This window comes from Panthera onca, chromosome D1, assembly GCF_046562875.1.
Source record: "Panthera onca isolate mPanOnc1 chromosome D1, mPanOnc1 haplotype 2, whole genome shotgun sequence".
Lineage (NCBI taxonomy): Eukaryota > Metazoa > Chordata > Mammalia > Carnivora > Felidae > Panthera > Panthera onca.
In genome coordinates, this window is record NC_138348.1 from 26,023,130 (window position 1) to 26,036,082 (window position 12,953).

The 12,953-nt window shown below is 44.6% G+C and overlaps 1 protein-coding gene across 3 annotated transcripts in view; it reads left to right on the plus strand.

Moving 5' to 3' along the window:
* PAMR1 (peptidase domain containing associated with muscle regeneration 1) overlaps positions 1–12,953 on the plus strand; it is a 158,764-nt gene that overhangs the window by 106,824 nt on the left and 38,987 nt on the right. For all 3 annotated transcript variants that reach the window (XM_060606361.2, XM_060606358.3, XM_060606359.2), the window contains one exon: positions 3,466–3,594. In XM_060606361.2, the coding sequence (XP_060462344.1) occupies positions 3,466–3,594 (129 nt within the window). The remainder of the gene's footprint in view (positions 1–3,465; positions 3,595–12,953) is intronic.

The window sequence follows — 12,953 nt, forward strand, 5'->3', positions numbered from 1 at the left end:
TGAAAGGGCAGGTTACATAAAGGCTTGTTTTCTTTTTCTCATGTTCAGAATAGTGAGTTGATGCCCTAGCAGTTCCTACTGGTGATCAAAGAACCGTGTGCATGGTGTGTGTCAGTGTGAAATTATGAATTTAGGTGCTTTTACTCATGTGGTTTAATCCATTTCAGTCATGATTCATTTTCATGCATACATCCCCCTATCTCAGGACACTGGGGGGCCCCCCTCCGTGTCCATCTGTGTTCTTCGACATGACCACTCTAGTGTTTGAGATCTTACTTGATTTCAGGCTCTTCTTGTGTATTTTCTGCCCCAGATCTGGAATCAGCCATTCCTCCAAGGAATTCTGGGCTGATGCCATAATCTGGGCTCCAAACATGTTCCTTGTTCCTGGACTGTCCTTGCTGTACAAGGCTATCATTTATTTATTTAAAGTGGATGGGGCTAGGAAATACGTATTTTTAAACAGAGAAAAAAGGAGTTTATGCTGGTAGTCAAGTTCAAATGTAATATTCCGAGGTGGTTTAATTAACTTTGCTAATTTTATATTTGCGTGTCTTTTCTGTCATGGTGAAGACACTGTTTCCTAATGGTATTTACCTAATCATTTATTGCTTTATCTTATAGCATCATATCATTGTACAAAATAGCAATAACACTATTTTTTTTTTTGCGGTAACACCATTAATACTAACAAGGCCACTGATTATTACGGTTTTTATTGACCTTAGGCTACATCCCCCTAAATATAGTCGTTCTTTCGTCTGTGGTGTTACACCACGTACTTGATATATAGGCAGGTTTTTTGTTTCCATCTGTGTTCTGTATTTGACAACAATATACACATTCGTATATACATTTATATATCTTTCCCCTGGCACAAAAGACAGCCTATGATAAACACTGCTAACTACCTTGCTTTTTGTTTTCCTCTTAACAATATATGCTGGAGGTCACTCACTGACCGGATGGATAAAGCCATTTTTTTTTCCATTTCTTTTTACGGTTGCATGTAACTTCATTGTGTGGACTCCTATAGTTTACGAGTATTTGGGTTGTTTCCAGCCTTTTGCTATTATAAATAATACTACAGCGAAGAGCCTTAGACATACATCACTTAGTATTTTGCAGTGTTCTTTGGGGTAGGTTCCTGGAAGAGAGGTTGCTGAGTCAAAGAGAGGTGCCTATGTCATGTTGCCGGCCTTTGTATCGTCCCCCGTGCACTTGGCATTCTCAGCAGCCGGGTATGAGGGTGCTGTTTTCCCAAAGCCTTGCGACACAAATCGTTGTGGATTTTTGCCAGTCTCAAAGGTGAGAGATGGGATCGCAGCACAGTTTTAGAATCTCTATTCTTTTCCTCATTATGGTAGACAACCATCTCCTCTGGTGGCAGTGGTTACAGGCAGGTCCACACCCAGGCACATGGTGTGGGGATGTCAGTAGTGATGTCCCACGGTGTCCCGCAGCACTCGGGCCCTCCCTGGATCGAGTGTGCCGTGTATTTTCGTGTGGCTTGAGGCTAGGTAGCTCTGAACTCAGTCCTCTGGCTTTTCTGGCAATGCTGTGAGCTACTTAGTGTCTTTGCGTCATAGCCTTGCTCATCTTGATCACCTGGCTGTTTTTTGTGGCTTGCACCCAAAGGCCTTGAAGTTACTGTGCCCAGAGAGAGAGTTGGCGGGGTAGTTAGGGGCAGACTCAGAGTCCGTTTGCCTCCTCAGTGGCAGAGTGGATAGGGAACCAATTCGGGGAAAGTGCCACATGGGTGAAGATGGCCTTTGGAAAGCACGGTGACTCCCCTGGGACCCGGTTGTGGGCCACATGACCCACTGGGATTTGATGAATCATATCAGCAGCTCTTCTTCTCTGGTGGGAGGAAGCAGTAGGACAGGGAAGCCGCATCAGGGTGGTGTGCAAAGAGAGGACTGCAAGTGCACACTACGGGTGGATGAAAACCCAGTTTCGGCCCAGATCACAGAGGTGTGTTATCAGCTCAAGGAAACGCTGGTCGTCTCAAATGGTTGAGAAACCTGGATTAGCAGTTCATCTCTCCATCCACCCACCCATCCCTCCGTCCATCCGTCCATCGCGTCCACTTATTCATTCATTCAAATAGTACTTATTGAACACCTGCTATGTTCCAGCTATCACATTAAGTGCTGGGAATATATTGTTGAACAAGATGCAGTTCCTGACGTCAGCCTGTCGTAGGCAAACAGACAAGCAGTTAAACATTGAGCAGGTTATGTGCAGGGGTAGGAGAAGCCACGTGCAGGTATGAGTGCAGAGTAAGAATTATAGTTCATATTTGGGGGGTAGGTACTATGTGCCGAGTCCTTTATATGTATGTGTTCATTTAATTTTTAAAATAACCCTTAGGGGCAGGTACAGTTTTTACCCCCTGTTTTACAGATGATAACGTGAGGGCACGGAGAGCTTCAGCAGTTTGCTCAGGGAAACACAGCCGGAGAACTTAGCTCTCCATTTTGATAAGTGGGATCGAATTATCTCTATCTTTCATCACTGCCCCCCTCCCCTCAGGAGACTGTGTTTTAAAAATGACCCTTAACTGGGAACTGCTCAACCTTCTGCTGTGGCCTGCTGGTGGGGGCAGTGCGACACGTTCTGGGGTGAGCCCCTTATTAGGCGTTAAGGTTGTTTCCCTGGCATACTTGGGTTATGGAAGTATATGGTATAGAAGACTATTTAACAGAACAGGAAGATACTATCTATTATTAACTGAAAAAGTAAGTTACAAAAACAGAATGTACAGTCTATGACACAAGCTTAATTTTAAGAAAATGTGTTTTTGTATATACACAGAGAGGGTGTGTTACCAATCGTTGTTCCTGGGTGATGGACCGTTAGGTGTCTTTAATTTAATTCTCTTTGCCTGTCTGAATTTTCTAAATATTCCACAATATGGACATAATACTTTTAGAAAGAGAAATAAATATGCTACGTTGATAGATTCTAGCTTTTACTAGAAGTAGGTTTATGTTACTTCAAAACGTCAGCCACTAACTCGGAAGATGGTTCAGACCACCCCCCCCCTTGGACTCCTCGCTGTGGATTCTGGTGACTCTGGCATTTTCCTAGGAATAAGTATCTTTTCCCAAGGGCTCAGGCACCTTTCTAGGCCCGGAGGCCTTCATCTGAGATGGGGCCCTGAGAAGGTACGGTGTGTCTCTCATGCTGTCCATTAGAACCCGTAAGTGCTTTTTTTTTTTTAAATTTTTTAAACATTTATTCATTTTTGAGAGAGAGAGAGGGAGACAGAGTGCAAGCGGGGGAGGGGCAGAGAGAGAGGGAGGCACAGAATCTGAAACGGACTCCAGGCTCTGAGCTGTTGGCGCAGAGCCCGACGCGGGGCTCGAACTCACGAACTGTGAGATCGTGACCTGAGCCACCCAGGCGCCCCAGAACCCATAAGTGCCTAATCTAACATCCTTCTGCTGGGGAATTTTCCAGGCTGTACCATCTTTGAAAACTGCAAGGCCTGCCGGAACGGCTCGTGGGGGGGCACGCTGGACGACTTCTACGTGAAGGGCATCTACTGCGCAGAGTGCCGGGCGGGCTGGTACGGAGGAGACTGCATGCGTGAGTAGACCCCGACGCGGCCCCCTCCCTGTGCATGCTGTGTTCACGTGGCAGCTTGCAACACACTAAGGTTTGTCTTGTTGGAATCTGACTTCTGGAAAGCTGCGGCCAGAGGGCTTTCTAGGTAAGACTATAACAAAAAAAAACAAAGGCATGTTTCCATCTGCTGGGTGTGGATGGTGGACATCTGTTTAGAATTGGCGACCAGGGGTTTATATCTGCTCTTAAATCTTCTCCTTTCTCCTAAATGAAGCCAAGACATTCTGCACCCAGCACGCCTTGTTTCTGTTAACACAGAAGCAGTTGTGTGTTAGCCGTGGTCAGCAACCGGTGAATGAGGCTTCAACCATGCTGAGTTCTGCAGTGCATTTTAAATATCAAGTTCTATTGGTGAATTTCTTGAATCCTGAGTTAAATTCCTGGCACCCACATCAAATTGTCGGCATGCCGCTTCTCCCAGGAAAGGGATTCTTTCTGGGTTTGACTTCGTCTCTAAGAATTACTTAATCTTTATTAGGGTTCCCCTCTGAGTTTCAATAAGCCCTTGAAAACGGAGTGGAAATCTAACCTCTCAGTTTAAAACTCCCCTCCGCAGTGCCCTGACAGTGACTGTCCCTCTGAGAGTCTGGAGCCACAGACTGTTATCTTGTTAAGCCTCTGTTACATGCTCCCTATTTGTGTTTTGTTTTTAGATGTTTATTTTTGAGAGAGAGGGAACCAGAGTGTGAGTGGGGGAGGGGCAGAGAGAGAGGGAGACACAGAATCTGAAGCAGGCTCCAGGCTCTGAGCTGTCAGGGGCTCAACTCACAAACTGCAAGATCGTGACCTGAACTGAAGTCGGACGCCCAACCGACTGAGCCACCCGGGCGCCCCGACATGCTCCCTATTTGAGTCAGAAACAGGATGAGTTGACAGTCCGAGCGAATTTACTCTTATGAATGATAGTCCCAGTTTGCAGAGATGAGTATAGAGTATTGTTGATTTTTTTGCCTGACCCCACCTGCAGCAAAATGCCATGAGTTTCGAGAGTCTAAGGCAAAGGATTTGCTGTGTGGTCTGCAGCTGAGGGACTCCGCTCTATCTGGAGAAGAATTGGTGTATTAGGATTTTCGGATGAACCTGGATGTTAAATTATCCAGAATACAGATAAATTTATTTTATGTATTTATTTTTAAATGTTTTTTTAATTTATTTTGAGAGAGAGAGAGAGAGAGAGCATGAGCAGGGGAGGGGCAAAGAGAGAGGGAGACACAGAATCTGAAGCAGGTTCCAGGCTCTGAGCTGTCAGGACAGAGCCCGACTCGGGGCTCGAACTCACAAACCGTGAGATCATGACCTAAGCCGGAGTTGGACACTCAACCGACTGAGCCACCCAGGCGCCCTCAATAAAAGTTCAAGAAAGAAGAGATATAATGTACATGGTTAGATTTCACATTGACCTTTGGGGTAATGAGATAACTGTGGGGTTTTCTCCCCTTTGGATATGGGAAGTTGCTCTTTCTCTTTGTGAGTGAACAGAGAAGTGGTATGAGATGGGGTGGAGCCATCTGCCAGAGTCGGCTCACATACGACCTTAGAGGCAGGGAAAGTAGGTAAAGAGTTTAGATGTTTTTATATTTTATTTTATTTTATTTTATTTTATTTTATTTTATTTTATTATTTTATTTTATTTTTATTTTTAATTTTATTTCATTTTGTTTATTTTATTTAAAAACTTTTTTAATGTGTATTTATTTGTGAGAGAGGCAGAGACAGGATGCAAGTGGGTTAGGGGCAGAGAGAGAGGGAGACACAGAATCTGAAGCAGGCTCCAGGCCCCGAGCCATCAGCACAGAGCCTGACACGGGGCTCGAGCTCACGAGCTGTGAGATCATGGCCTGAGCTGAAGTGGGTCGCTCAACTGACTGAGCCACCCAGGCACCCCTTTAACTTGATTTTATTTTAGACAGTACACCCAAGTGGGGGAAAGGAGCAGAGGGAGAGAGAGAGAATCTTAAGCAGGCTCCACACTCAGTGTGGAGCTTGACATGGTACTTAATCCCACCATCTTGGAATCATGACCTGAGGTGAATCAAGAGTTGGATGCTCAACTGACTGAGTCGCCCAGGTGCCCCAAGAGTTTAGATGTTATCGTAAGAGCAATGGGAAGCCAAGAAAAATCTGTGAACTAGGTATGGCTAAGTGCTCTGAGAACATAGATAAAAGAACAATTAATCCCAGGGAGTCAGGGACAGGGGAGGTAATGGTTGAGCTATGCCTTTGTTCACCTGTGGGTAAAACAGGAAGGTGCCTAGGTCTGTGTGATTCTAGACCCCTTGTTCTTTTTTTTTATTTTAATTTTTTTAATGTTTATTTATTTTTGAGAGAGAGAAAGAGACAGAGCGTGAGTAGGAGAGGGGCAGAGGGAGGGAGACACAGGATCTGAAGCAGGCTCCAGGCTCTGAGCTGTCAGCACAGAGCCCGTTGTGGGGCTTGAACCCTTGAACTAAGAGATCATGACCTGACCCAAAGTCGGATGCTTAACTGACTGAGCCACGCAGGTGCCCCTAGGCCCCTTTTTCTTTCTTTTCTTTTTTAAGTTTATTTATTTTAGAGAGAGAAAGAGAGAGAGAGAGATTGAGCACGAGTGGGGGAGGGACAGAGAGAGAGACAGAGACAGAGAGAGAGATAATCCCAAGCAGGCTCTGCACTGTCAGCTTACAGCCTGATGCCGGGCTCGATCTCTCAAACCGTGAGATCATGACCTGAGCTGAAATCAAGAGTTGGACACTTAACCAACTGAGCCCCCCAAGTGCCCCTAGACCCCTCATCCTTAAGCACAGTGCCATCCTACCTCTGCTGGCAAGGCCCCATCGGACAGCTCTGTTTCCGCTGAGAAGTGGGAAGTGAAATCCTGCCGACAGCAGAGTGCACGTGAGTCTGTGACTGGGCAGGACCGAAGGTTTGGGACAGCGGCAGGAGGACTAAGGAAAGGCACCAGCTCGTGGCAAAGTAAAGCTTGTCCAAGCAGACTAAGGACCCCGCTGTAGCTGGATCCCCTGTGTAGGTGGTACAGTCCACACGGTTGGGCAGTGCTCGGGCAGCAGGGCAGCAGAGGGGAATAAAACCAGTCATCTGGCGGGTCCACGCGTTGGCTAAGACATGATGGTCCAGATTGGGGACCACATGAAACCGGAAAGAGGCTGGAAAAAGGGCAGTGACCAGAGGTGTCAGTGAGGTGGAAAAGCAGGTGCAGTGGCATTAGAGTAGTGGAACGTGTAGGAGGGAGGGGTACTGTGATCATAGAGCAGAATTTCCAAGTGGAAGCTTCCAGGAGTAGTGGTGATAAGGTGTTCATGTATAGTAGTCATTTGTGTGTGTGTGTGTGTGTGTGTGTGTGTGTGTGTGTGTGTGTGTAACAAACCATCTCAAAAGCACAAATGTTTATTTTCCTTTGTCATGCGTCTGTGGGATGGCTGAGGTTCAACTGATTTCAGCGGGGTTGGCCTGGGTTGCGCTCCGGCTTCAGGGCTCAGCCCCAAAGGAGCAGCAGCTACTTGGGACGTACTCTGCTCAGGGTGGGTTGCAAAAACACTAGAGGCCGCGCCAAACACACAGGCACATTTAAGGCCTCTGCTCCCATCACATCCACTAACTTCCCCAAAAAAGCCACACGGCCAAGCCCCCGATCAGTCAAGTAGGGAAGTGTATACCATCCCAAGGAGGAGGGGGTACAATTATTTCCTAAATGGTTCTCCAGTCCCTCCGTATAAATAAGTGAGTTGTTTAGGGACAGGACAGGGAAAGAGAAGAATATCCGGATACAGGAGAGTGCTAAAGCAAGTAGTAACAAGACAGAAGGAGAGCAGTTGCCCAAAGAAATCCTGTGTGTGAGCCTTTCCAAATAACACCTATTGGTCGAGTCTTGGCTTTAGCCTCAGTATAAAAGTTGGCTGTATATGGAATCTGACTGGTTGGATAGTGAGAGTGCCCATGTGTAGGATCAAGGGTTTCTTGAGGATAGCAGATAACAGGGCAACTGGTCATGAACCCTAGGAAAGAGAGCGGAGAGCATCATTCGTTAATCTACCCATCCATTCAAAAAAGATTTCTTTTTAATGTTTATTTATTTTTGAGAGAGAGAAAGAGAGAGCGTGAGCAGAGCAGAGCAGAGAAGGGACAGAGAGAGAGGGAGACACGGAATCGGAAGCAGGCTCCAGGCTCTGAGCTGTCAGCCCAGAGCCCAACGCAGGGCTTGAACTCACAAAACCCGAGATCATAAGCTGAGTCGAAGTTGGATGCTCAACTGACTGAGCCACCCAGGCACCCCCCAAAATATTTCTTTAAAAAAATTTTTTTTATTACATTTATTTATTTTTGAAAGAGCGAGACAGAGCGTGAGCAGGGGAGGGGCAGAGAGAGGAGACACAGAATCCAAAGCAGGCCCCAGGCTCTGAGCAAGCATTCAGCACAGAGCCTGACGCAGGGCTCAGACCTACGAACCATGAGATCATGACCTGAGCCGAAGTCAGACACTCAACTGACTGAGCCACCCAGGTGCCCCCTAAAAATATTTCTTAAATAGATGCTCCTAGGTCCTGGACATACAATGGCAAGACAGATATGGTCCCTGTAATTTTGGATCTTGCAATATAGAGAGGAGAGACCAAAAAAAAAAAAAAAATTGGAATGTGGTCAGCGCTATGAAACAAACAGAATAATGGCCAGATTCCTATCTCATTCTGTGTTGGTTCGGTTATGCTTGTTCAATTTCATTATGCTTGTTCTGAAAGCCTCTTTTCGCACATTGTGTGTTGTTTGATCACAGTCATAAGCATTTATGAAGCATTTCTTATGGGTCGGTCACCAGGGAGAACAATGAGCCCTCAATGAGTTTACAATCCAACTTATGGAAACAGGGCTTGACTGTGAGAAGACTAGGTTCTTATCACCTGCACCTCATACTGGCATAAAATAAATGTGAAGGGAATTCAAAGGAGGAAGTAATTCATTTCTCTGTTTGCTGAGCGCTTGCCTACTGCTGGGCACTATGCTGCCTGCCTGTATAAAGAAGGAGCTGAACGCTTGGTGCCCTGTTCCTGGCTGGAGCAATGCAAGCATTTACCCAGTAGATGGCACCCAAGTGATCCTTTCAGGTTGTTTAATTCAGAAGGAGGGCTTCCTGCTGAGTAAGATCTGTGGAGCCCTGGCATTTTTTCCTGAGTGCCATATAGAACCTTGGAAGGAGAAGAGACGGGCAAATGCCACAAAGGATCAGAATATTTTATTTTTGAATTATAGAGCATTCAGTATTGAGCAGATGCTATAGCACCTTTATTTGCTCACTGTCCTTGACAATATTCTTAATAATCAGTATGACAGTCTTAAAACCCGTTAGGTGATTGATTCAGTCATAACAATTGACAGATTATATTAACCAAGTTCATAGGAGAAGGGCCTGAGGTCAGTGAGCCCAGGAGAGGACTTTCTTCACATCCTCTTGCCTAAGGAAGATTGGTTTAGTAAGCTCAGAGTATTCCAGGCTTCAGAAAGGAGCTGATTCTTTCTTCCTTCCTCCAACTTTTTATTTTGAAAAATTTTATATTCACGGAGAGCTGAAAGAATAGTACGTTCATATGCCCTTCACCTGGATCCACCAATGATCATTTTCTCGCATCTGACTTTCTCTTTTACAGCACTATGAACGCATGAATTTAAATTTTTTCCATATTTTGCAATGTTATCATCATTTTTCTTTCTGATGCTCAAACTGTCCCAGAATTGACCAGTGAAGACCTTTCAAGCCAACTCTATAGCATTATTCTCTAGGCACTTCCTTGCTTTCCTTCTGCCCGCCCCTCAACCAGATGTTTCAAGTTCACCTCGATTGTTTATGTCCAAGTCCTGGCGCCAGCCATTTCTCCATGAATCCTGGTTCCTTTTGTAGGGAGTGGTTATTATGAACTGTGAGCTGGACGGTGGCTAAAAAGGCACTGATATCTCAAGTCAACATTAAGGCTTCCTCCCAAGGCTTCATAAACTGGAAAGTTGACTTCTTAAGTGGAACCACTTCATTGTACTTCAGAGTGGAATTTGTTTGTTTGTTTAATTTACTTACTTTTATTTTGTTTTAATTTTTTTAATATTTATTTTTGAGAGAGAGAGTCAGAGTGTGAGTGGGGAGGGACAGAGAGGGAGAATCAGAAGCACGGAGCCCTACACGGGGCTCGCACTCATGAACTACGAGATCATGACCTGAGCCCAAGTCAGATGCTTAACTGACTGAGCCACCCAGGTGCCCCAGCGTGGAGCTTATTTAACGTGGCCCTCAGGCTGAGTTCTTTAGCCACCGAATGAGATGGGCAATGAGAGGGCAGAAGAGCCGCCCAGGATGCCATACCTTCAGCTCACATTGCACTGACCCAGACTTTCAGGCTATGGAGAATCTAGGGGATGGAAGGTTAGGAAGTCAACCCAGATGAGAGAGGATTTATGAGGAGAGATTATGGACCCTTAATGCATTTTATCTTCTTAGCCATATTTTGGATAGAACAGAGGAACTGGCCACGAGCCATGCCTAAAAACATGGGCTAGAATATGAGACAGGAGGACGACTTGTGTAGCCTTGTTCTTGAGCCATAATGTGGAATGATCCAGAGCAAATTTTGAGAGAGAGAGCGTGAGCAAGAAGGCTCACAAATCTATGTGCTACTGATATATGGAGCTGTCTTCCTAGGGAACCATAGAATCACCAGGGAGGAGTCCCTGAAAACTGCCTCATCTTGTTCCGGACTTATGTGTCCTGAAACTTCCAGGAAAGAAAAGATGCCCGTGTGGATCCAAACTGGGAACTGTATTCTGTGGTGGTTACCAACTGGGCTTGGAACTAGTGGGACCTGGATTTGAATCTCTCCTCCCTCTGTGACTTGGGGCAAAGTTACTCAATCTTTGTAAATCTGTTTCCTCATTTACACAATGGGATAATAATAGTGGGCCCTTTGTGGATTTTTGTGAGGGAGGGTTAAATGAAGCACTATCTGTAAATCCCTTAATATGGAGCCTGATTCATAGTAAATGCTCAATAAATGGTGGTTGCCATTCTTATCATTTCTAAGCAAGAGACAGCAAGAGAGCTCTTGTTTTTCTTTCTTTTTTTTTTTCTTTTGTTTGGGAAGGAAATGAATGTAGGGCCAGAGAGCAAAAATAGTAAAGTAGAATTCCCTAAGGAACAAGAAAATATATACCAGGCATGAGGAGGTAATCTTCCCAGAACAAGTATTATATGGTAAGTGGTATTTTACATCTCATATAAAATTATATGAAAATTATACATATATTATATATATACTATATATATTTTTTATATATATACTGTATATATTTATATATAACATATTTTATATTGCTAAAGCTGTGACTGCAGGGAATTCATGTCTGAACCTTTGAAGAGGATCTTATTTTATTTTACTAAAAAAAATTTTTTTTAACGTTTATTTATTTTTGAGACAGAGAGAGACAGAGCATGAACGGGGGAGGGTCAGAGAGAGGGAGACACAGAATCTGAAATAGGTTCCAGGCTCTGAGCTGTCAGCACAAAGCCCGACGCGGGGCTCGAACTCACGGACCGCGAGATCATGACCTGAGCCGAAGTCGGCCGCTTAACCGACTGAGCCACCCAGGAGCCCCTGAAGAGGATTTTATATTGTCAAAGAACTCATCAATCATTGCTCAGTTTCTGGCGAAGGTATAGGAGGACATGAAAAAGGCCTTCCTTCCTGCTCAGATAGCAAGAAATCAGTTGATAAACCAAAGAAAATCCACAGTTTTCTTTAAAGCTGTCAAGTATCCGTGAACACAAAATCTAAAAGAATCTAAACTCCAGAGGAATAAGTTCTTCCTGGGTAGGTGGGTCATCCAGGATACCTTAGACCAGGGCTAGCTATGAGGCTGAGGGCAGGGCAGGTGAAAGAGGTGGGTGGGGGGGGGGGGGCGGCTAGCCAGACTTGTGATGAACATGTGGGCCAGCCTGCTGAACTTGTATCTAAAGGAGACCCCAAAGTAAAGGCAATTCAAGTATTTTCTTAAATGAAATTGCGCCGAGCAAGCAGAGTCTCGGGCAAGACTGCAAAGCAGAAGATCTCGGGATGCTGGAGTTTTGCAACTTCAAAAACTTGGTGATTTCAAAGTCTCAAAAGCTCACAGTTTCCCAGTCTTACAATTATGGAGGTGGAGGAAGCTGAGGGGGGGAGGTTCAGGGGGAGTGTTGAAAATCAAAGACAGACTTTTTTTAGGTTTCTGGTGCTTCAATTTCAAGATCCCTCTAGAAGAATCATATATCCCGTCCTGCTTCATACTAGTTTAATTTCTGATTGGTTCCAAATGATCAGCCCCTCATCTTCCCTGCCTAATGGAGGAAAGGATATTACCAATCAAAAGAAAAATATGTATTTTCTATTGTGAAGAAGCAAGAGAATATAGCCTTCAGTGTAGAGAAAAAAATCAGTCAAAAGAAACAGATCACGCATGATCAAATACTGGAATTTTCAGTTAAGGAATCAAAAAAACCACTTTTTAATAGGGGCACCCAGCGGGCTTAGTTGGTAGTAAAGCATGCAACTCTTGATCTCAGGGTCATGAGTTTAAGCCCCATGTTGGGCGTAGAGCTTACATAAAAACAAATAAATAAATGAAATAAAATAACTTTAAATATACTAAAGGTTCCACAGGAAAGAAGAGATGAGAAATTTCAGGATATATTTGGAAAGTGTTAAAAAGAAATTTCATAACCGAAAACCATTCTACACACACACACACACACACACACACACACACACACACACTACTGTATTCATTGGAGGGGATTAACAGTTGATTGGTCACAATGAAGAAAGGATTGGGGAACTTAAACACATATTTAATAGAAATCAGCCAAACTAAAGCACAGAGAAATCCTTTTTTTTTTTTTTTTTTTTTTTATTCAGCAGTTGAAGTTCTCTGTGCTACCCAAGCCCAGATCCTCTCTTTTGAGTTGGATTGGCAGAGTTCAATCTCTACTATTTTTGCAAAGATCCTGATGACTTTGGGGAGGACAGACTTTCTACAGCAAAGTGGCAGACACTGTTCTTGCTGGCCAGTTGTTTCAACTAAGTGGACAGACCGCTTGGTACAAAGATGAGGAGCTTTCAGAATGGTTTGATTGGGCGGGGAGATGTTTGAGTTTATCTGGTATAGGCATTCATTCAGTTAACAATTATTTGGACACCTGCTCCATGCATATAAAGGTGTGAACAAGACAGACAAGGTCCCTGCTCTCACAGAACTGTGTCATGGGGCGGGGGAGGGGGGGGGGAGGCAAACAATTAAATAAACCATCACTCTAA